Here is a 25,113-nt window from a genome sequence, read left to right on the forward strand (position 1 = left end):
AAGTTACAACCCCAAACAACATTTCTAACTCAAGTTATCATCCGGAAACTAAGCTGCCCGGACGGACGGACAGACACACATACATCCGGACGGACGGACGCCCTAGGCGATGACAATACCCCTCGAGCCTCTCGGCTGAGGGGTAAAAAGAGAAAAATTGTGTTATTTCTCAAACCTCCTCTTCAGATTCAGGCTCCAGCTTTCTGATTACAGGTCCTGATATTCGGAATCCTGGCTCAATAAAACATTTTTTAAAAAGGTCCGAGTCATGTGTGGGACTAGTGTCTGGCTCGCACCACCTAACAGCCCGACGGTAACAACTACTGATGAATGGCATTGATGCTGCTTGAAACGTCAAGGAGAACCAGTAAGTTTGATTGTGTACAAATAACATATCTCCCTTCAATTATACATCATTCACCATCAGATGAACCGAAATCAAGGATTTACTGAAGATTACGGCCAGAGCCACGTGGAAAACTCAGACAAATTGAAAATCCATTGAATCAAGAAAATTGCACAACATCAGGATCACCGAGTGCTCATCAAAAACCTATACCTCATCATAATAGAAACTAAAATTCACATGATTTATTAGGACAACAGCAAAGTCTTAGACGGAAAAACAGTACGATTTACAAGATGGTTGAAAGAAGCAATCTTGATTAAGAAAACTGAGAACATGAACAGGGACGAGGGGGCTAAATGTGCGGGAGCATTATTGGGCTCGCGCCACCTAATGACCAGATGCTAACAACTTCTGATGAATGGCAACGATGTTGCTTGAAATGTCTTCAAAAATTGTCTGAGTTTTTAACTTCAACATGATTATTCGGTGAAAAAAACGAAAGCAGACAACAATCCACAGCGTTTGAATAAATAAAGTAAGTTTGTTCATGCACTGACTCTGGTAGGGAATCTCGTCACGAAAACACAACAACCAGACAAAAAGGCAATGGATTTTGTTAAGAAAATCTCCACTTTCTTCTCTCATCTTTGACACAGAGGATAAAGAGAAAAGTACACACTTACAAGTCTACTTTGATGAGATTGAGCTTGCTTGTGATGGCAACCTCCAACAATCTCAGGACTTCTTCAGCATTGCTCTTTGAGCCTTGAAGACATGCAAGCAGCCTCTTCACTGAGATACACACACAAAAATGTAGGGGAAAAAATCATTTTCAAACTGCAGACAAAACTTTAAATTTTGACTTACCATCGCAAGATGAGGCTTTCTAAGTACATTTTGGGGCAAGTTTGGCAGGATTGGATATTAACTATTCAGGTCAAATGATTTCTTACCATGGGAAGGATTGTGTCAAAAGAAAAAAAACCATTTCAAAACTGGAGGTTGCTGGGAATAGTGTTATCAGTCTCAGGAATTGTAGTTGGAATGCACAAATGTAATAGAAAAAAGTCTAGATACCAGACTTCTCAAATTGCTCATTTACCCAGATTTTGTTCCAGTTGCTCCTTGTCCTTCCTGGTCTTGGCCCCGCCTCCCCCTCTGGATTCCGTGTGCTCCAGTATGGTCAGGGCAGCCTGGAGGTCAATACGTATTGACAAGCTATCCTGGCCCAGCATCTCCACGAATGCAACACAGGCCGCAGCGACGGTACGATTGGAGAAATGCTTGATGGCCGTGCAGTAGGCCTTCAGGTGTGCGGCTAGGAGCCTAGTGGTACAAGAATGGACATTTCTGTCAATGTACTATGGGTGGAAAAAGGACATATCCTCCCAGTCTCCCCAGCCCAACAAAATGATTCCAAAGTCACATTTTAGTAAAACCTAAAAAGTCTTGGACAACATAAATTGGTAGGAAATGCCACAATTTTCTCCCACTTTAACATTTTGTTGCAATATCAATATAAAAAGCTGACAATCCATGGCATTTCAAATTAACAAAAAAAGTGAAAACAAGTCCATGAAATTCATTTTGTAAAATTCTCTCTAAGTGCTCAATTTTTTGTCTTTCCGAGGTTAAAACATTCTAACTTCTAAATGAAATTCTGCTAGGGTCTACCACGCGAAACTCTTAAAATTCCTTACAGCAATATTTACAAGAAATACAACCAATAAAAACAATGTATACATCATTATGTCTGACATATTTTTCTTCCGGAATACAAAACCAACAAGACACCACAGACAATACAAAGATATCACGATGGAAATTCAACAGAAATGAGTACAGCCAATTCTAAAATATGACCATCATCTATATTTTCCATCTCAAACTATCCTTGATAGGACTCCAACAGGATCGCAGACATAACAAGATAGAAAGATTCTAATGAAACCTTTACTTTTTCTTCGTTGGCGTTCCTCCTCCCTGTAGCTGGCTGGCCAGGAATGCTAGGTAGGCAAAGGAGGGTCTGCCTTGGTACAGGTAGTAGGTGAAGCGGAAGGTCTCGGAGTAGGCGTAACGACCTGTGAGATACTGCTGGGAGAAGTGGGGCATCTCGGTACGATCTGAAAGAAAAACCAAGCAGGCAGTGATGAAATTGAAATACTTGTGTTGAACCACAAGTCTGTTACAAGTCACCAGCCCCAAGTTGACTAAAAAGCTATTTTACTGAACTGTAACAAAGACATTCTTTCGTTGCTGCTATACCTGTTACTTGTGACTGAACTTGTGATCCATTACAAGTACCCTCAAATACTACGCTGGTTTGGAGCCATCGTTTTTGTCAGATTTGGATTCAAGCTCGAAACCAAAACATTTACTTAGTAGACTGAAGGTGCACTTGAGCACAAAACTTCCAGAACAAGCTCAGGTCCAGACTTGACTTGAACCCTGGCTGAAACGTACACTTGATTCTGGGCACATCTACTGTCGCTGTTTTGGCCTAGCAGGTGGAAATCAAAGCCTATTTTTTTGTGGCAAAATTGTTGGAGACAAGCTGTTTATGGGTTACAACCAAAATCGCTAAACTCACCTCGTTTGTTCACCATAGGGTTAGTAGTCTGCCATTTGAACAGCCTGGCTGGATCGTAGGGACAGTTGCCCTGCAATGGGCGAATGACAAAAACAATCAATTTTAAATATCAACATAATCATTTGACTTTTCTGAAGTATATCAGAGCTAGATCCAATGTGGTAAAGAACATATAATGACGTGACATCATTAAATGTGACAAACAGAACATCAGATACAACAACTTTCAACAATTGTTTTTTGGGGCATTTTGGGCGAATGCTACATCTGATTTTCATAAATTCGGTGTCCAAACGTCTGCAAGGCATCAGTCTTCAAGCAACTGAAAGCTTGGCACAAAAATCAAAAACATGCTGGCAATTCAGATAAAAATGCACAGGAAAAACACTGATCTAAAGCCCTTACTTGCAGCAGCTGGTAGACGGTAATGTCCTGCTGACTAACTCCATCTACATCAATGGGAGGGAAGACTGCTGTCTGTAGCTTAGGGTAAGCCTTCAGGGCTGTCTCTAGCACCTCAGCATCTACCTTCCACAGTCTCTCCTCGACCGTAGTCGCTGGCGTCATAGCCTGTGAAGACAACACACAAAATTACCTCATGCCGCTGTAAACTATGTACAGGAGGGTATTAGCCTACATACTTCCGGGCTCAATTTAATGGCCCTGCTAACCCAGTATTCTGTAATGGGAGACTTTTGAGACGTTGGTGGCAGCGAACACACCGGTCCTGTTCAATTCTTTACGTCGTGTTAAAGCTAAAGCATGCATGCTCAATATGACCACCAACGTCTGAACAGTCTATTATGATTGAATCAATTGCTGTGATTGCAGTGCTAGCGAAGAAATCCTGTGCTAAACCTGAAAACATTGTTCATCTTTACTTACAGGAAAATGACAAGAAATACGCCAACCGTAAATGCAGAATCTTCTGCAACATTTCACGGGGATTTTTCCTTTACAATAAGCAAGGCCATGAAACTGGGCCCAGATTTGAAGAAAATTGGGTACGATTGGACTTAGATTCAATTCACACTATGTGGACTTATAGGCGCTGACTCAACCGACTGAACAAAAATTTGGACTTCATGTTTGTGCCATGAAATGCATAACAAGCACTGTCTTAAATTACTTCAAAGTTTTAAGAATTATGCTACAAATATTACTTATGTGTTACATATTGACAAAATCAAACATCTTTAAAAACAGTGTTTCAATATTTCAATATCTGAAGAAATATATGAGTATGCGATTTGAAGGCAACAGGGCCATGAAAGGGGGAAGGGCAGCAGTTTGGAGGGGTACATAAATATGTAAAAAAAATATTGTATTGAGAACTACAAAAAGAAGGGGAGGAAACTGAGGCGAAAAAAGTGGTCAGGACGGCACCTTCTTTAAATATAGATTATTTGGTAAATTAGGAAGATGGTCAAGGAAAAATGTATTCACAACTTGGTGGCAATGCAAATGAAATTGAAATACCTCTGAGAAAGTTCCTGGAGCAAAGATGAGGGTTGCCAGGGCAACTAGGGGATAACTGGCTACAAGCTGTGAGACGGTTGGCTGGCTGTTGCCTAGCAACAGTTGGGAGTTGGAGAGGCTGGCTTGGAACATCAGTGAAGGATCTGGGGGGAATTGGTTTAAGATGCAGATTACACATTGACAATCCTTGTTGAACATTTTGGGATCGATCCTTTTGATGACAAAACTCATCATCTGTAAAATACTTACAGGTGAAGATAGAGTAAAGGATTGCTTTTTGGGGGGGTTTTGTGGGGGGGGGGGATCAATTATCTCCTGTATTCTTAGTCCTTTATATTTTCCTTGTTGAAACATCCACAATGACCCACAGACACAACTCGAAAATCCACAATTCTTTCAATAACTACTTGAAAAAGATCACTTGGATGAACAAAAAATAATGACTTCAGTGGGATTCTAACCTGCGAAACTGGATAACAGGGCTTCTGACTAACACCCAAAAGCAAACACATTGACTAAATTAGGTCTGCATGGCTATTTTGCATGGATAATTGTTATGGTCACTGTTTCAAATCTCCCTTCGATTCTTTTCTTCGCTCAACCCAAAATTTAGAATATCTAAATTACCTGTGGTTTGTCTTCCCACCCATCGGAAGTGAAGCAGCATCTCTAGCCAGCTACAGTCACTCAATGGTGGTTGCATTGATATCACCTCATTCTCAGACAAATACAACCTTAGAACAAAAATAAAATAGTTACATGTAAAAACCGTCTACAAAAGTTAGGCCAAAGTTTATGGTGCTGCTGGGAAGAAAATAGTGCCCAGAAAACATAAGTTCTGAACAAAAGTCACAGATCAATACATGTGCCCAATATGTGCACAACAATTGTGTGCAAGCTACTCAAGTTGTTCAAGTTGTAAAGTCTACAAACAAGTAAAAATATACAACTCGATCACAAGAAATCAGTCACGTGTTTGCAAGAACCCAATCAATAATTTGAATAGTGGGGAACGTTAGCAGTCTTTTCCTGCAAACTTGATATCAAAGCGATATTTTGTAGTTAATATGATATTTTTGTATAGGCTTCTAACACTAATTTAAAGGCCTGGCTCACTTTCCTTGTTCAGATTTTGATGTGATAACTTAAAAGACAAGAAAAGAACGAAAGTGTACCCGTAGAAGTCAAAGTAGAGGTACAAGACGTTGGGCAGTTCCTCTTTGAGACACATTTCAATGAACCACTGGTTGAATCTCTCCCTCATGTCTCCATCTCCGTGCAGTGATGATGGGTCAGCATATAGCTGTAAGGTACGACCGAGTCGCGTCAAGAGGAAGTCAAATTTGGAGAGTTCAGTGGATGAGAAGATTCCTCGACTGTTGACAAAAAAAATTGACAATATTTAATTTCACTGCGCAGTCCAATGGTGAAGTTCATGCAACACAAAATTATGTGTGCTTAATCTTTAGTAGCATTAAACCCTGCCCTGCCAGATGCAACACATTGTATCATGTATAAAAGTCTGTGGGACTTTGCTGCATCAAGTCACCAATACAAGTGCATAAATTGCCAATTCTGAGACAAATGAACTCCCATTGAATAATGCCACAATTCTATCCTCCTGCAGTTGGCAACCACAGACTCTGAGGCAGTTTGGCCTAGGGATTTCTGACCAGTTGGATCTTGTTACACTGGGCAGGCTGGTAGCTTTGGCATGTGTTTCATGTTGTTGCATGGGTATCTCTAGAGACAAAATAGCCCATGTAGAACGCCATGGTCCAGTGGCTATGGTGTTTGACTCGTGTACAATGGCGCGTGGGTTCGAACCCTGCCAGGAACATGGTATTTGTGCCCATGGGTAAGACAGTTAACTACAATTGCCTCTCTCCATCCAGGAGTATAAATGGGTACCTGTGCGGGTAGAGAACTGAATATGTGCTGATATTGGCTGCCGCGTGGTGTCATGGCCTGATTAATTCAAACAATCACAACTAATAGAATTTAACAAACCTTGCAAGTTCATCCAGGATCTTTTCTCTCACATAGCCTGGGCGCCCCTCCAAGTCATCAGCCCCGTCTGCAAACAGTGGTTGGGCCAGGACTGGGCTGAGATGCTCAGGCTTAGTGGTACGGCTGCCTGCTCGGGGCAGGCTTGCTGTGATCCAATCAACTAGGTGCTTGCTGTCAGCATGGGCAGTCAGGTAACGCCAGGTGGATTTAGGATTGATGTGTGGCCGAAATGAGGTATCTGGAATAGGAATTTACATTTGCACTGATTTGTAAAACTCACAATACTCGCTGTTATTCAAATTAAACCTTGCAAGTGGCTTCTTTTTATTAAATCCTCACCTTTAGAGTTCAGAAGCACGTCAAGCAAGACTCGCTCTCTCAACTCTTGGTCCCAGGTTCGAACCCACTCCAGTACAATGTGAGCATAGTGGAAGTTCTCACAGTTGGGCGGTTCACAGTTGACGAGCTCTCCCCGCTGCAGTCTGGTTTCCATGAAGTTCTGGGCCCAAAAGTTCAGGGACTGTTTTGGCGGGACTATGCCAGCCCAAGTTCTATGGGAAATACAAGCCAATATGACACACTACGTGTAACTTCCCCCTGCAAAGCCCGCTGCACACTTTTCTGATTTTACCGGTTCGACGGATCACATTTTCACAATATTTCAAAATGCAGTTGATCAGCATAAGTACGTGTCTTCTTTCAACTCTAGCATTTGAAAGAAAGAGGGAGTTTATCTCCCACAAAAAGAGGGAGTTTATCAAGGCACTACCAGCGCCTTGAGTACCTAATTGTTGGTAGATACGTGCGTTAAATAAGACTCCGGTATTATTATTATTATATATCATATGGAAAAGCATCTCTCTTGACCACAAACATCATTGCACTTTTTTCGTTCACAGAAAAAAATCCTAAATATTTGTAAAATTGACAGTGTCCACTGGAATTGAAGCATCCTTTGGTGTTGTCGTGATACCAGTTCTGCACTTAGAGCCTTTGAAGTTATCAATCTGTTCTAGAATTTACGGAATATTCCATTTCACTTACCTTTTCCCACTTTCCAGGGCCAGTGCTTTTGCCCTCTCAAATGACTGGCAGGTGTACAAGTGTTCCAATTGGTGGATGAAGGTAATCATGCCCTCCTCCTCTGGTGTAAACTGCCCTGATTGGCTGAGGTGGTCAATCTGGAATGAATATTCATTATTTTTTTAATATATTAATCATGACCCCACTCTGTGAAAGGCTACAGCCTGAGACTCTATCCACTTTTAAATTCTAATGCACATAAATTGGCATGACTATTATGCTTTAGTTGACTTCAGATTCAAGTCAAGGCTAACATCCTGCCTGATTCTCATGCAAACACGCTACGAGTTGGTGTATATTCCGAAAGAAAATGTCAGGCATTTTTCCATGAATTTTCATGCTCTGTTGATTTTTAATAGGTTTATAATGCATTTTCACAAGCTGGGGAGGACAGCACAACTCACCAAGAAGTTTCTGAGGTTGTGATTTGCCGTGTACAGACACATCTTCTTCAATTGCGCATTCACATCATAACCCTGAGGCAAAAACAAGATTAGTGCACAAGTTTCAGAAACCTGCACAAGCAAGTTTTATAGAGAAAGGTTTTCGCAGGTACCAATACAATTTGTGAACAAAGAAAAAAATGATGAAAGCCACGAAGCAAGCCTTTGCTTTGCATATAATCTGTGCATTTTTCTCAAAATGAACAGCCATGGAAGTGTTTGCAATTTAAGGAAATATTTAGTCTTGCTTTCCAGACACATACCATGTGTTGCAGCATCTTGGTCGCCGTTTTGAGGTCAGCATTGAGCAAAGAATTTAGCATAAGATGAAGCCCCTGCTCAATCAAATCCGACATCTGAACTTTGACCCCTGACCCTCCATGGCAACTACACAGGTATGCCTGCGCCAGTGGCAGACAGCGTTTCAAGATGGCATCTTTGATCACTTCCTGTTACCAGAAGGAAAGGTGTCAACAGTAAAGCAAAAGAAGGCAAACTCCCATTTTAAAAGTTGACTTTTGCAAACGAGTCTACAGAAATCCCAAACAGCACTTATTAGAAGCCCTTGTTTAATTTGACATAAAGCTTCACAGCATTTTTTCTCATGTTATCATAAGGGTGAAAATATGTGACCTGCCACAAAAAAACAGGTATTATGTCGCAAAAAAATTGAGTTACCTACATGGTTGGAAAGGCCCACAACGTAAGCTTTCATTCGGTATATAATAGAGCTCCATAGCCCCTCCCGTTCTGGAGATACAATGTATTACTTCCTTGGAGCTCGAATTACACAACTGAGAAAACAGGCCTTGAAATAGTTGGCTCTGTTGTAGATTTGGGCACGATGCACTCCAAATTGTAGATTTTCCCCCACTTTATACATCGAAATCAACATTTCTGTGAATGAACCCTGAAACTTTAGGTAAAAAAATGTGACTCATGACATGACAACATTTTCACCTTCGGGCCATTACACCATAATGTACAGCGCGACTCGATACCCTTTTTGTGGAGCAGGTCACATATGGGACCTGTTCTGTCAAAAGCAGACGCTTCTGGGCAGAGGTTGAAATTGAGATAGGGCCAAAAAACGCTGTGGGGTGATTTTTATCGATTTTCTAATTTTTGCATATTTGTAATCCTGAACATGTCTAAAATATATTATAAAAGTTTGAAACCCTAATTTGAACTCTACATATACTATTTTTGATGATTTTGATAAGGTATATCACTCCGTTTTCTACTTTTTGACACAATGAACTTCAAAATAGCATAACTCTGCCCAGGAATGACCGGTTTCAAAAATTCAACCACCTATTAAAAGGGAAAATAACATATGTTAACAATATGTAAAAATATCGTTTTCGACCTTATGCCCAGAAAAGTCTGATTTTGACAGAACCGGTCACATATATGCATACGACATAACCCAACCGATCACCGAGGATAAGAAAGGTTGTGACAATGTACTGCAAAGAGTAATTGCTATAAATACTTTGCATTCAAATGATTCAAGCATCACGTAAGCAAGTAACGACCAAGCATCTGAAAAAAACCACCACCATTGCGGCAATCTGTTGTACCACAAAGTGCAGTCAGAAACAATGTTAAGACAACATGCTCCAAAAGAAATGATGAAAATAGTGGGGGGGGTTAATGCATGAAGGACAAAAATAAATACAAACATGATTACAGTTGGGTAATTTAAGACAATATGGGTTAGCTAAAGAAAGGTGTATTGAAGTTCTCCAATACCTCTTGTTTTCTGGCATGTGGAATGTAAATGCATTAATTTTCTATCAAAACTGATTTAGAGGTGGGCACTAAGTACCACAGCTCATGCTTATGAGTGCACAGTGAGATGCCATTCTTTCCAATAACCATACATTTACCGCACATTAATTTGCATTTGTTTTTTCTGACGACTAGAATATTTAAAACCAACTGCAACGTTGATCATTCGACATTTCCTGTTCGATGCTGCTTCTATAATAGTTTATATTTTCAAACTTTCAGTGAAATTAGTTTCAATCTTGAGAGTACTAAGGAATGACTCAGGAATAACAGTCGGAACTGGGAAGGGCTCACCTCTTGTTGCATTTTTCGCCACTTCTTGATTTGTTTCTCAGCTATTTGTCCCTCCAGTAGAAATAAATCTCTCGGCCCAGAGTCAACCTCATCTGCAAATGAAGTCATCAAATGTTTAACCAAGATTTCACTGATTAATACTGAAACTGCAGTGATGAAAAGCTATGCTGGATTTATTACTCAGTCTTCACTTCAAAACCGATGCAAATTCTATTATTGGCTACCAAGGTCAGGAATCGCTGAAATGCTACTAGTTTGTGCACATTCAATCGATAACTATACGCACTGTGCCATTTACACAATATAACCCCCGCATGAAGCGCCATGTTCCAATGGTTATGGTATTTGACTCATTTGCCGTGGTACGTGGGTTCCACCCCTGATAGGGAATATGGTGCTTGTGTTCTTGGGCAAGACACTTTACTGCAATTGCCTCTCTCCACCCAGGAGTATAAATGGGTACCCGTGAAGGTAGAGACCAGAATGCACTGATCTCAAGCTGCTGCAGAAAAACTGGTCTCATTGCCTGATGAACAGGGGTAATAATTGTGAAGCGCTTTGAGACCTTTGGTATAAAGCGCTATATAAGCACCACATTATAATGAACACGTGTGCCTTTCACTGGCTTTCATGAGCTAGCTTTACAGCAAAGTTTTAGTTGAATTCGATCAAAAGTAAATCATAAGTTCATTCACAAGTCTGGTCACAGGCAACGGGGATGAACAATAACAAAGGAATGCCTTTGTCACTCTTCAATTCAATAACTTGTAACTTGACAGGTCTGGAGGACTTGTGATTGTCTTTTGATGGACTTGTGAGGACTTGTAATGGACTCAAATACAACACTATTATTATTATTATTATTATTTATTCGACCATCACAAAACAAAACAAAACAAAATTGAGTAAAACGTGCATAAAACAATGAACAACAAGTACAATAAGACTGCAACACTACCTACACGTACAGTTCCTACATGGAGGAATGACATCCACTAATTAGCCCTAACCCCTAGGCCCTTTTTGCTGGGAACCATCCTCAATCCTCCAAAATCCTCCACCATGTTGCACTTGATGTTCAAATGAAGGATACCCAGCACCTCAATCCTTCAAAAATCGTAAGACAGTCCTGCATCTCAAAATACATTCATCCTCAATCTTCTAAAATCCTCCTCTTCAAACACCTTTCATCCTCAATCCTCCAAAATCCTCATGTGCTTCAACACCATTCATCCCCATTCATCCAAAATCCTCATGTTTCTCAAACACCATTTCTCCTCAATCCTCCAAAATCCACCACAACCGCCAAGAGGATTTTGGAGGATTGAGGTGGGTTAGAGTTAGTTAATATCCACCTATTTATTACCTTTATTCACTGGGACTTCCTTCTCCTGTTTCGCGCCGATCCACTTGGGGCATCCTTTCAGGTACACCCACATGTCCCGGACGTAACCCTGAAGCCTCTGGAGGGCTCCCTCCAGCACCTCCTCTGTCAGGTTCAGTCCCTCCATGATGCCCAGCTCATCCTCCCCCCGGCTTCGCAGCAACGCGGCCGTCTCGCTGGCATTCTGCACCAGCCGGTTGACGTAGGCCAGCGTCAGGTTCAAGAGCTGCAGGGCGTACTGACGGGACTGGTGCTCACGGGCGTGGGCCCTGATGGAGGCCATCAGGAGGTCCAGGGCCGGCCAGAGCTGGGTCTGGTCAGCCGTGGGAGGGGACGGGGTGCGGGGACTGCCCATTCGAGCTGGTGAGCTGGGCGATGGACAGTACCTGAAAACTACACAGGAAAACAATGCTATGTTCACTGGGTGGGAAGTGGTGCCCCGTAGTGTCTCAATTCAGTGTTTTATTAACACTGTTTATTCCCTTACAGCCAACATTGAGAGTATACAGATCGGTGTTGTGCAAGGGCATATTGCAAAGGTGAAACATCCGCACAAAAGTATACTTCTGAAAATTGCTGACATGGGATTTAAATGATCTGTGCACTACAAGCCTCACGGAGCAAAAGAGTTCAACTTCTGCCTCTTTTGAACTTTGTTGAATTTACTTAATTATAAATAAGACCCAAAAAATTGCAGTTGAAACAAGAAGAATAGCAGTTCTCTTACCATTCTCTCTGCTCTTGAGGAAGAAGGCTACTGTATCTAACTGCCGTTGCTTAAGGCCGATCTCCAGGGCATGTATGGGAATGGAGTAATGATCCCAGTGGTTCAAATGACACACCGTCTCAGCCAGACTGGCACTGCTGTAAATCATCAGCTACAAATTCATCACATCAAAAAAACAAGACTTTACAATTTTGGATATTGTAGGAACAACCGTACAAGTGAACTTCAAACACTAGGGGTGAGGTTGGGAGGAGAATGAAACATCCACAAACAATCGGCAGAAGATTGGGAGCAGATGGCCACAAAGCAACGTAGGGTCTACAGTATATGTTTGTATTTGCCTAATTAAAGGCATCCCTTAAATAACCATTTATTTTGTTCTGAATATTTTTTTGTTGTTTTAAAAACACCTTTACAGATAAATCTCAGGGATTCCAGATTTCAGAAGGGATTCTTAACAAATCTTGAAATCAGGGAAAATCCTGACAAAAAAATCCTGAAATCAGGAAAAATCATGACAAATCTCACCTTTGAAACACAGAGAAAACACTGCACATTGTGGATAACATAGGAAAAGCAGTGTGAATGCACGAAAATAATGTATTCTGAAGGAAATTCACACAACCTGTAAAACTGAATGTTGATCCATTGGTTGTTCAGCAGTTAAAAAAAGTCTTGTATTTAAAAAGTCTGTCATCTAAGACCTTTTAGAGACTCTGCAGCCGATTTCATGAACAGTGCATGCGTAGGACTTGCGAAACAAATTTGTTACGCAGCTGCACAAAAAACTTCCAATTATAAACAATATAAAAGGTGAACAAGTACATATTATTGGCAACAGATGACCCCCTTATTTATGGTCATCAAAAAAGTGATGATTTATAAATCAAAAGTTGCTGACGAATAGTGTCAAAGATAAGGGCACGACTTTTGCTGGTACGTGTTTACTGATTATCTTTTGAGGAGGTTCATGTATAAGTAGGCAGACTGATTATATTAGATTGAATTTCAAACTTTTTTTCTCTCTCTTTTTTTTTTTTTTGGGGGGGGGAAATGTGGTTAATGCATTTAAAAGCCCAAAACTGCTTATTCCAATTAATAGGGTTCCTTTAAGTGTAGCATACAAGTACTATCTATACCTTATTGACAAGTGTCTCTTGATCCACTCCATAGGCTAGGGCTTCAATACTACCATTAGACAGGAGGAGATGTGGGTGGCTGGAGTTAGGGGAAAAGCTGACGACAACAGGCTCTGCAAAGCTGTAAAATTAGGAAACAAATAAACCAAACTCAAATCATGAAGCAAGAGTTTTCAGACAGGAACCGGAACCAAGCACCAGTGGAGTAGCGGTGGGGCCTGACAACAAAAAAGAGGGGGGGGGGGTAAAAGAGATCTTACTGCCAGGAAGGGGCCTAACCCTTCTGAATCCAACAGGATCCAACTATGTCACATACCCGATGGAGCCTGTTGGATTGAGCAGTTAACCCCTTGTGTACATTCCTCATGTAAAATGTTGGATTCAGCAGGCAACTGAACCGCATTATAACGCATTGTTGGACTCCGTTGGATTCAGCAGACAACTGAAAATGAGGCACAGTGGATTGAACAGGAAAGTCCGGTTGGACTCTGTTGGATTTTCAGGGTAGTCCTGAGGAAGTACCAGGGGGTTAGGGTTAAAAACAGCTAGGTACACATGAATTAAACATATTTGTATCATAACAAGTCTTTTCCGCACTGCAATCTAAATGTGTCAAACTTAAATGTTCTTCTCTGTACTAGTAATAAGGTTTGTGGGGTAATCAACGTACATGTACCAAGCTTTCACCTTTAAAAACTGATCATATTTTAGCAAAGACCAAAAAAGGTGATTAAAAACAATATAATTTACATTACATAAAATGTGATAAGAGAAATCTGACCTTTTTTTTATAGACTAGCTAACATATTAAATTTCAAAAAAGATTCTTTGGGAATTTTAGTAATGGACTGTTAAACCAATTTAGCAATCCAGAAATTTACATCTCCCTCACTAAAAAAATTACATCAAACGGCTGTTGAGATGATTTTTGCCATGGATAACTAAACCTCACCTGAAGTAATCCATGTCATTTGTTCTGAGGTCCACCAGACACACCCCGCCATACCGCCCCCTGTTCACCTCCAGCTTGGCATTGCCCCGGTACCATATCACAGCTGAGGTCCTGGTCACAAACATGCCGGCTACCTCCAGGTCCCGGAAGGCTTTCGTGGCTCTAATGGCAGCGGAGGGACTTAAGGCTAAGTCGGCTTCATCCTCACGCTTCTTGATGACGAGTTTCGGTCGGTAGGAGCCCACAGATTCATGCCTATGTCTCGGCTTGCCAAAACCAGAGATCTTCTCCTGTTTATTCCCTGAGTCGCCGGGCTCCCGATGAACAGTTCCTGATTTGGAAGACATCAGTTCAGTCAGGCCAACACGCTCAAACCAGTTAGCTGTGGCTCCCGATACTGAATCAGGTGACAACTGAGAGAAATCAGCCTGATGAGGTGGAGTCTTACCACTCCTTGATAACAGCCTCGATGCCGATGCAAGGACATTCAACCAGCTTTGATTACCGCCTTCCCCTTCCCTTTGAACTTTAACCCCACCGTGCATGAAAGCAATCTCATCTTCGTCGCCATCCCTCCGGCTCCCCGCTCCTTGAGACAATGACCTACCCGACCTCTGAACTTTGACATGGTAGGGGTAGACTGCAAAGTACTCATTCAGGCTGATTTTGTAGATGTTGAACTTGGCCTGTCGCTGGGTGAGTATGAGATGCCGCAGGTCGGGGCTGACGTCTAGGCATTCAGGGTGGAGAGGTTTGAGTACTTCCATGCTGGCATTCGGGTACAGGTGATGGAGAAACTTGTGGAAGTGGATGCTGGCTACCGCCATCTTTCTGCTCAGTGAATGCACGGCTGGAGTTAGACTTGAGTTAAGATAATAACTACTGCGACAGAAGATTTTGCACTATAATAACGATGACTTGCACAGAATACCCAAAGTAAATGCGCAATTAACCAAATGCATAGACCTCTCAATGGCACTCCCACATATAAACTGCATGAAAAAGGCCTCAGAGAGTAGACAGAACATTATCATAATAAATTTAACTGCTGAATTTTTTGCAGGTACAGTTTACAATCTTCCTTAATTGACCTGTTCACTTAGATAAAAATGTGCTCCTGCATCAAATTCATATTGAACTGCTTTATCAGAACAAATACATAAATTCTTAAAATTACGACAAAAAAAAGACAGCAAGGACAAAGCAACTCTTTTGTATTTGTTCACTATATGAAGTCAGTTATCTTTGAGATAACTAAAGATTCACAAAGGACGTGTTTAATCTTCTTAATTCAGTGTCAGGATTAAACATATTTGGCTATGACTAAGGCTTTTGTAACTCACATGCATGTATTGCTGTGACTAGCCCTAGCCGTAGACAACAGACGTCTACTTAGGAAATTCTGTCTTCATCACTGACTGCCGTTTAGGCTCCATTTTCATGATTTAAGATCCTTGACATGGGAGACACAGATTCATTATCAAGTCTATTTTTCTGCTAGTGAACTTCAATTCACAATTAGTATGTGCTCACATTTTAGAGTAAGTGGGATACCACTTAGGTCTCTGCTTTTTTTTTCTTGAGCTGAAGCCACGGCCAAAGCTGGAGAAGAAGTTGATACTGATATTGAAAAGGATACTGATATTGCCAGACTGGTGCAGTAGGAACACCAACCCGTGCAGCATCTTGCATTGGACTATGCTGCCCACTTTAGGGTCCCAGACCAAAGCCGAGCACTCTTTGGCTTCTGGCTCTTTGTCCTCCCACAGAGATAACTCCAAGAGGATGCTGCCACAGAGGATGGTTGCCGTTGACAATGATGGCGATGATGAGGACGATGACTCAAATGCAAGAAGATGGATGTGTGACACATCAGGTAGATCTGTTGATAACATGTCAGTGAATTACACAAAGGAAAAAACACAATACGGGAAAGACAATTCCAATTTTTGGTTTAATTTTATGACCAAAACGGAAATACGTGTACATGTAGAAGGATTCACTTGCCTGATTTTGAGTGTTTGTGTAATATCTTTCCCAGCTGTTCTGTGGTACACATTGCCACACGCGACGAAACGACTGACTGTGATCCCGTTTCCAAGGAAACATTGTATACGCTGACAACAGGACCATGCTGGAGAGCAAGGAATGACACCAATGTGTAGGTGGAATCTCTGGTCCTTCTGCCTGAGAGTAACCTGTTATTCGTAAGACAAAACAAAAGTTTGTGGAAAAGCAATTTTTCTACATTTCTTTTTAAAGGGAATGTACAACATTTGCTTTTGCTGCAATGTTCAGAATAAATGGATTTGGAGGATGAGAATGTTATAGCAAATATTGTTAAACTGACTTGTTTCACGTTTTGGTCTTGTAGATGCTGGAAAAAAAACAAGAAAACCATTCATGTTCTTGAAGTCTGGTTCTCTGGCCCCACTTATGATGAAAAAGAGCAATTTGTAGACTTTGGGGAATTGTAAGGTCAGAGAATCAGTCTGGCAGGCTTGTACCTCTTCACAGGTGTGTGATCAATTGCAAAGAAAATGCGGAATACTTAAATATGAATAACTAGGAGCAGTTTTTGAAAATAAGCCAGTTTTCTCCAACGCTGGTCGGCCGACCAGCGCTGGAAAAATACACTTTTTCTTGAAAATGTCAGCACACCACACCAGGAGCCACAATTTTACAGGATGCTTTAGACTGTCATTCTAAACAATTTAGTCAGGTATTTCGTGATAATTTGATCATTTTGTTTTTTGATGTTTGCAAATGTTGTATCTTCCCTTTAAAGATAAGCAATTTAGTTGAGGTGTTTGATTTTTTTTTAAAGGGATCAGACACACTTGTGTCAATCTTGAATTGAGCACTTAAATTTGCCACACGCATGTTCCAGTTCAGGGTGCCAACACAAGTGTGACTGATCAAAAGGAAAAGGGTGATTAAATAGATAGTCCAATATTTGAAGGGGTCAAATGGAAAAGGTTGAATATTAAATTGCAGCAGACACGCATTTCTCTTGATACCTTTTTTTCATTTGGAGGAAACAAATCAGCTTTAAGGGTCTGGTAAACAAATAGAAACACTAAAGCTCATACTCTTCATACAGACTGCACACTACATCTAGTTTGTAAAATTAACACCGCTCCAATGGACCAGCGTGACAGTCAAACTTTTACTAGTTTACTTTTTCATTTTTACTCTTACTTAATATTTTGCTTTATCTTATAACTTTCCTTATTAAGAAACGACACCTTTTGGACATGTTAGAAATGAAATTGCGAAAAAGTCACACTTCTGGAAAATGGGCAGATTCTTGCGCACATTTGAATTTTCAAATTTGCAAATTGACATGCTTAAGTTGAAAAGATGTACTCATGTAGGCCTACATAGTACAGTCGTTTTCCTAGTTCCAGATAGCAAACATCATTCAGGCTGCTTTCAGCTGATCTACTCCACGAATTCAAGTGACATTGGTTCAGTAGTTTACCTCGAGTGATGGAGATACTACATAATAATTTTCCAAAATTAAGCTCTTTTTATTTTGACTTTACGATATCAAAAGTACCGATGTCACTTTTCCTAGTTCCGGATCGGTTCAATCGGTTCCGAATCGATCAAAAACTGCTTCGCGCAAAAAAAGAATCACACGAGAAAATTAAAAAAAATTAGCCAGAACTTTTCTGATAAAGTATTATTTCATTTTCCCAAAATAGTTAATTCAAGAGAATTCCACCAAATTTAAAAAAGAGAAAAACGTAAATGATTTTGAAACGTTTGTCTGCACCGACCGAAAACATTTGACACAGCACACAGAATACGTCACACAAAATCGATTAACGGTCGTGTAGTTGGGTCGTAAGGGACGAATAAGTACATGCGCTATCCGGAACTGGGCAAATACATACGGTCATTCGTTGGTGAGTTTTCAAAAATTAGAGACTCTACAACTAATTTTGATTCAACAAACATTCAATGGAAGAGTTTATATGACTGTAGTGTATAAACAAAATATTCAAAATCACACGGTACGAGTGATACACCGAGGAGAAAATTTCTTGTTGATTGCAGCTCCCACGATTTTCTACAAGCTGTCCCAAACATGTCAAAGTGCGAGTCGGAAATTTGGCCCAAATTCCTCTTCTAAAGATTTTATCGAAAAGATCTTCATGAATCAAGAAGCTTACATTTTCATTTTCAAAATGCACTTCGTCAGAAAAAAAATATATTGGAGACTAATCCAAAAGAGGTTGGTTTTTATTTGAAGCTATCCGGAACTGGGAAAAATCCGGAACTAGGAAAACGACTGTAAATGCATATAATTTATACACAGATATATTTTTACTATTTTAGGCCTAGGCTAATATTTGTATGCTCCATTGTATAAAAAATGATGAACTGTTCATCATGATCTAAGCTGTCAAAGGTATCAATTCATCATCTAGTCAGTTGCATAAAACAGCTACATGCCTGTCTATCAGTCTATGGTTGGTAATGTTTAAAGGAGCCTGGGTACCGCACCAAAGTACCGCTGCCAGCCGCCCACCATGCACCATTTGCCCACCTACCGAAATTGCAGCACGTCTTGAGCAATAATAGTGCTATTTTCCAGATCATCTCCGACATTTATAACAACAACATCACCATTTTTACGATGTACGACAAAAACTCGTTCGGATGACACATAGTGGAAGTTAATAATTTGTTCGGGTTTAATTGAATTTGTAACTTTTTGTAACGAAACACTAAAACTCGGTGTGGACACTGCCATCTTCATGTAAGCGAAACATGCAACAGTCGTAGGTATTTACTTTCCCTCAACGTCACGTGAACTTTTGACTGAAATCCAGACTTCTGTTGTGCTAACTTAAACACGAAGGTAATTAGTCAGTGCCCCGTCAGGTGCACACATTGATCTCCATATCATTGATCTCCATATACACTGTGTATACGGAGATCAATGGGTGCACACATGGTCGACCATACTAAATCTTTCCTATCAAATTACAAGACGAGACCACTGGGCACCATACACAATGTGACAATTACAGTCACGTCAACCTCGTCCCCAGGGTGTCGAACAGTACGCGCCCATCACTACCTGCTCTCTTGGAAACCAGGTTGGAAATAAAGTAAGCACTGGGGACGAGGTTGCAGTCGCGTGGATTTTTCACAACAGCCAGGCTAGGCACGAATGAAATAAAATTGTTATTATTATTATTATTATTTACTCATGCCAATTATTTTTCATCACATACAAGATGCGCATAGGAGAGGCAAAAGCGATAACAATCACTGTGGCCAAAGACCTGCCACTCCTCATCAAGTTGTGTACAGAGTAAATAAATATAAGTAAAAAATACTAATATAAAAAGTATTTGAAGCCAAGTTAGAACTAAAAATATTTAAATATAAAAAGAAAAGGATGTGTTTAGTTTCAGGATTTGTTAACACTTCTTACATAGCTCCCAGTATCCCGCTTATGTGATTTGTTTACAAGTTAAAATCACATACACACAAAGACCAATCATAAGCTGAGATACTTCGTATAAAGAGTGGGAAATTTCTATTTTCTAGGCGAGCTTGAGTGGACATTATTTAAATAAAAAAATGTTGTCTTTACGTAAGTAAGGAAGTCATAAACAAAATGTTCAAATGCTATGGCCATTAACAGACGTCTTACGGTGCAGGTATTAGTGTTGAGCAGGTAGACCGTTTAGCCGATTATCGGGTAACTCTGACAGTTTTTTCTTTTTGTGAAAAAAACGAGTTTGACAGAAAATTTGACCTGATGGATTTTTTTGGCAGATTTCTGGCAAAATTCTTGGGGGAAATGGTTATTTGACAGAAAAACAAAGTAAATTTGAAAAAATGGTACACTTTTTTTTGTTTAAAAAAAATTCAATAGTCTCTTCAAACAAACCTTGCATAATGGACAGGTTAGCTGGTCGTCGAGGTGCTCGGAGTTTCAGAACTTTGTGGTGACGCAACCGCCTTTTGCCTGAAATGTACGCAATCTTATAACAAGGCTTTATGTGGCTATAGATTGTTTATAATGTAATTTAAACCTTAATTAAGGCAATACTACAACATCTGCATGTGATTTTAAGTGTTTATACAAGTGTATTTCGAGTAATTCTGGGGAATTTGGCCGATTTTTGATAAATCTGACATATTTTTGAAGTGAATTCAGCAGAATTTGGCCACAGGACCTTACGGTCACCCTGGTGTTTAGGGCGGGGTGATTTGAATAGAATGAATTGTCACGTGCACGGCTCAGTTCGATGGCGTTGTTTGTTGAGCCATAACAAACATTAGTTTCAGTGGTTACGACCAAAAGATTCTGACTATTCCTGATGAATCTTAGTTCAGGTAGCCTTCGGTAATACATTGTCCGAAGTTTGTTGAATTCGTTTCGTCGACAATCGGATACTGCAGTGCCCGAGTATTTCCGAGTATAAATATAGGTTTTTTTAACTGCTAATTGCTTATCAAAAGCTTTAAAAACTAGTTGATAATTAATATCCATTGCTTTATTTTAGAAAACTTGAAATTCAACGACGATTTTGTACTCGGATCGTATACGAGGGGCGAACTTTTTGCTGCGTCATGTACTAATTTGAATTTGACGACCGTTACCGGCATTTTCCAAAACTGGGCGTGGTCTTCTTCGGCTCCGCCTGCTAACACTAGTAACAGTGCTACTTGGGTGCAGGCGCGTACGCAGGGGGGGTGTTTTGGCTGTTAAACACCCCCCTTTGGTATGTAAAAATATGGAGGGAAAAGAGAGTTATGTGACCGAGCGCGGAACAATTACAAATTATGTGCATGTTCTCAACTTTAAGCTTTGAATACAGAAGACACTTTATAAGAGCAAGAATACATAGTCCTATATGTATTTGAAACAAATGAAACAAAATATCCCCTCAATTTTAAAAACTTCTGCTAAAAAAATCAGGGGAAAAGTGGCCAGGAAACGCCTCAGATTGCACCACAGAGCATCTACGATCCAAAATTTCCCGGGGCCCTTAACCCTAAAGGGGCCGGGGGGGCGGAATCTGCCCGCCCCCCCCCCCCCCTCAACATTTTCCGTGATAGCCTCTAAAAAAAAAATTCGCGACCCGAGCTGTTATGACTTTTTAGCCTCGAGCTTTGCGCATCTTTTGATACCAAATGCATAAAAATCGGACCACGGGTTGCCGCGTAGCGAAAAAAATTTCCGGCGCTACGCGCCGTGAAAACTGAATTTTCGCATAAACGTCGTGTACACAGAGCAGAATTGCCATTCGTACATATGAATAATTAATTAGCCATAATTCCAAAACCCTTTGGCCTATAGTCATGAAATTTCTTGGGTATGTTTAGGAAGAGTTGTTCTATGCATGTGCCGAGTTTCAAAAAATTTCGTCACTCGATGGCCGAGATCTTAGGGGGGCGGAATCCGCGGCGCCCCCCCCCCCCCCCCCCGGCTGAGAAATGGTCAAAATAACCCGGCCCCTTTAGGGTTAAGCGGGCCCCGGACCCCACGCCGTAAGTGCTTCGCGCTCCGCGCTCGCATTAGTCCTCCGGCCAAATTCCCTCTATGCTAATTTCACCCTAGCGGTGCCCCCACCTTATTTGTACCTCATTCAGCGAATGGCTGAGGCTCGGACTACAAGGGGCCTAAATCCCTTTCCAAAATAGAAAATTGTGAAAAAATACGGAGATGGAACATGGTTCTCAACTTTGAGTACATAACAAACTTAATGAAGAACAAAAAAAAATAACAAATTTTAATGGAATTTTCGATGTTTAAAACGTTTTCTAAACGGTGGAAGTGGCCAGGAATCGCCTCAGATTGCACCACAGAGCATCTAAAATCCAATTTTTTCCCGGGGCCCTTAAGCGGGCCCCGGACCCCACGCCGTAGGGGCTTCGCGCTGCGCGCTCGCAGGTCCTGGACCCTTCACTACAATTCTAGCCCACCCCGGCAAATGGCAGTCTGAATCCGCCCCTGTGACCAGAGCGCGTTTGTATCCTGTATCTGGAGTTTGGCCTTAGGGGTGGGGGCGGTTTACACAAAGAATTAGATTCCCAACGGATGAGAATCATGAGATCCAGGGGACGAAGCTGAGTAAATTTAGCCAATTACAAGAACAGATCCTAGCACTTCCGCAGCCTGTGTCACTTTTTTTCTTGAATTTCTTCTTTTTTTTGTTTAAATGCTGTTTGTTGAGGGAGGGGACTGCCCACATTGACCCCTTTACTCATATGTTCATCATAAGACACAGAACATGTTTTGTTTTTTTTCGATTTACTATGTTTGGCGCCAACACAAACTCCAGACTTTTATTTTAGCGTTAAGTTTAGCCCACTGATACTATTTTTATTTCGGGCGCCAACACAATTTACCATCTTCATTTCTAGCGTCATAAATGATGACATCCAATTTTGAAACACCCCCCTTGAAAAAATCCTGCGTACGCCACTGCTTGGGTGCCTAACTTTGAAGATTCCATGTCAACATTAGTCAATGTTTTCTTACAGAAATATCCAACTGTTTTAACATAATAACTGTATGATATTATGAAGCAAGTGATTTATTTAAAAAATTTGATCAGAACATTAAATGCTATAAGTGATAAAGCGAGTTCGGAAACGAAGCCGAGTTTTTAATAAGGCCAGTCGATGTCGTCGTGTTTATTTTTAGCCACGGAGGCTGCCTGACCTACAATTTAGACGTAAGCGTCGGGAATAATTGTCAGGTCTGGGAACCAGACGAAACAAACATTTCCTGGCCCCAACAATTATATCAGAAGTTTCAAGTAGTTAAAAATAAACATAAAAAGGAAAGTTGAAATTCATGCACAAACGACCCCTTTAATTTAATAGATTGGACGCGAGTTTGTTTTGCCAGTTGTCACGTATCAAGGAAGGACCTTTGAAATAAAAACTGTATTAACACTAATATTTGTGGTAAGATATATTTATGATTGAAATATGCCTATGGAAAGACTAACAGCTTTTTCTTTATTTACGTCACTTTCATATGTGGAAGCAGACTGTTTGGGTTTCAAATGGGGGGAATCCCGAAATGGGGGGAATTTTAAAGGGATGTCTGTTTATATCTGTTTATATCACAAATGCGGCTTACTCTGTGAAAGGCTTTTTAAAACTTTGATGTCTGGAAGTACTTGATCTATGCATAGAAATGAGAGCAAGAATGCATCTATTTTGCATATACATGTATATTGGGTCACTCTGGGGGCATATGGATATTTTTTTTCTCGTGAAAAATTGTCTTTGTTTTATTTGTACAACTTGTTAAAGGGAATATACATTTTGCAAACAAAAAACTGAACTGCCAAACTATTATTATGTAATACTTTACTGGCCCGTTAGTGGTCAAAGCATCCTGTAAAATCATGGTACCTGTAGGTGTATAGCCTAGTCATTTTCAGAGTTTCCTTCTTTTGTCTGTTGACTGAATTTGACTATTCAGAGTGCTTACTTGAAAAATGATCTAAAATATATGTTATTGACTAGCCTGTGTAAAAGCCATGGAAGGGGAAGTGGATGGATTTTTTTACTGTCTGTGACTGTTTAAACAGTAGGAGGATTACAGTATAACAAAACACACATTTTCTCAGTACCCCGTCACCACTAATTTATTCCGACCATCCAGAATATAATATAGTCACTAGCTATTACATTTCCAGCTGGTTTTACGTTAAACAGAGACTAAATATTGTAATTGTTCTGCGCCCCTCTGGGTGGCCTATTTATTGATCTGCGGGTCGCAAAATTTATTTCTGGACATTGTCGAGTACGTATTTTGTCAAACGACCAATACATAAACAGTCCACACAATTCTCATGCTGAAGTGACATTGAAATGAAGATAGTGATCGATTCTACAAATAGAAATCAATCAATGTCGTAATAGATTAGTGTTGTTTATATTTGGATGCAATATTCCATTGTAATATCAGATCATGTGACCTTCAGATCGTGTGACAATTTTTATGATTTTGAAACTCTGGCCTTTGTCTCCAGCTTGGGCTACACATATGGCTTCAGAAGCTTTAATGCTGAAACCAGCTGAGACAATGCCGCAGTTTCGAAACTCTCTTTTATTTACTGTTCTTAAAGGTACTTTTGAAAATGTAGGGAAAAAAACAGAAAACAATGATACGTAAGTACAAATTAAAGAAATAGTACTTGAAGGGCCTACTGTTATTTCCCAAATGAAAAAAGAAAAACTAAAATAAGATTAATCACAAGATAAAGGTTTAGTTACTTTTCTTTTAAACTAAAACGTTTCAAAACAAAGAACATGGTTTATATTTCGTATATGCGAGTCAAGCATCACTAATTAAAATTTTCTTTTGGCCTCTGAAGAAGAAATTGTTAGGTTTGCAACGTCAGGCCGCACTAATTTTTTTTAGATTGAATGAATTTTAAATTTAATTAAACAGTTATAACTTAATTCTTACATTATATTACATTTTGAACTAAACTCTTCAATTATATTTGTTTTATATTTTATTTTCACATCACCAATATAGACCATTCAACATTTTATTTAAGCTGCTTTAACATTTAAGTTCAATTACACACTTATTTTTACATCACCCAATAAAACCCAGCATGCCAAAATCATGATTATGCAATTTAAATTCACTTTGAACCTCAAAACAGTACATGCTAACACTATAAGTCTTACATTTTAGGAGTTATATTAGAATGCTAAATCAATCTTCTTCTTTCACAATAGCACTCGGCATTAATGACATCACTTTTGCTCCGCTCCTTTTTTTTTCTAAACATCGCTTTTTTTCCCTAAACAAGTGCCCTTTTTTGTGCCATCGGCCATTCCTGGTGCCTTTTTTTAAAT

General features: G+C 40.1%; 1 protein-coding gene across 1 annotated transcript in view; it reads right to left on the reverse strand.

Annotated features, from left to right (window-relative positions):
- The window catches only part of LOC119744708 (spatacsin-like), a 37,181-nt gene extending 18,154 nt beyond the window's left edge, over positions 1 to 19,027 (reverse strand). Inside the window, exons 1-21 of the mRNA XM_038220780.1 lie at positions 18,807 to 19,027; positions 16,252 to 16,442; positions 15,884 to 16,126; positions 14,245 to 15,094; positions 13,293 to 13,413; positions 12,154 to 12,304; positions 11,409 to 11,819; positions 10,043 to 10,134; positions 8,218 to 8,403; positions 7,916 to 7,987; positions 7,473 to 7,609; positions 6,768 to 6,979; positions 6,429 to 6,666; positions 5,594 to 5,794; positions 5,046 to 5,152; positions 4,419 to 4,561; positions 3,345 to 3,509; positions 2,940 to 3,009; positions 2,307 to 2,472; positions 1,452 to 1,675; positions 1,033 to 1,141 (exon numbers count right to left, since the gene is read on the reverse strand). Coding sequence (XP_038076708.1) covers positions 1,033 to 1,141; positions 1,452 to 1,675; positions 2,307 to 2,472; positions 2,940 to 3,009; positions 3,345 to 3,509; positions 4,419 to 4,561; positions 5,046 to 5,152; positions 5,594 to 5,794; positions 6,429 to 6,666; positions 6,768 to 6,979; positions 7,473 to 7,609; positions 7,916 to 7,987; positions 8,218 to 8,403; positions 10,043 to 10,134; positions 11,409 to 11,819; positions 12,154 to 12,304; positions 13,293 to 13,413; positions 14,245 to 15,094; positions 15,884 to 16,126; positions 16,252 to 16,442; positions 18,807 to 19,015 — 4,298 coding nt within the window. The 5' untranslated portion in view covers positions 19,016 to 19,027. The remainder of the gene's footprint in view (positions 1 to 1,032; positions 1,142 to 1,451; positions 1,676 to 2,306; positions 2,473 to 2,939; positions 3,010 to 3,344; positions 3,510 to 4,418; positions 4,562 to 5,045; positions 5,153 to 5,593; positions 5,795 to 6,428; positions 6,667 to 6,767; positions 6,980 to 7,472; positions 7,610 to 7,915; positions 7,988 to 8,217; positions 8,404 to 10,042; positions 10,135 to 11,408; positions 11,820 to 12,153; positions 12,305 to 13,292; positions 13,414 to 14,244; positions 15,095 to 15,883; positions 16,127 to 16,251; positions 16,443 to 18,806) is intronic.
- Between the last annotated feature and the right edge of the window lie 6,086 nt (positions 19,028 to 25,113).

The sequence above is a fragment of the Patiria miniata genome, unplaced genomic scaffold (genome assembly GCF_015706575.1).
Source record: "Patiria miniata isolate m_02_andy unplaced genomic scaffold, ASM1570657v1 HiC_scaffold_7, whole genome shotgun sequence".
In the NCBI taxonomy this organism is placed as follows: Eukaryota; Metazoa; Echinodermata; class Asteroidea; order Valvatida; family Asterinidae; genus Patiria; species Patiria miniata.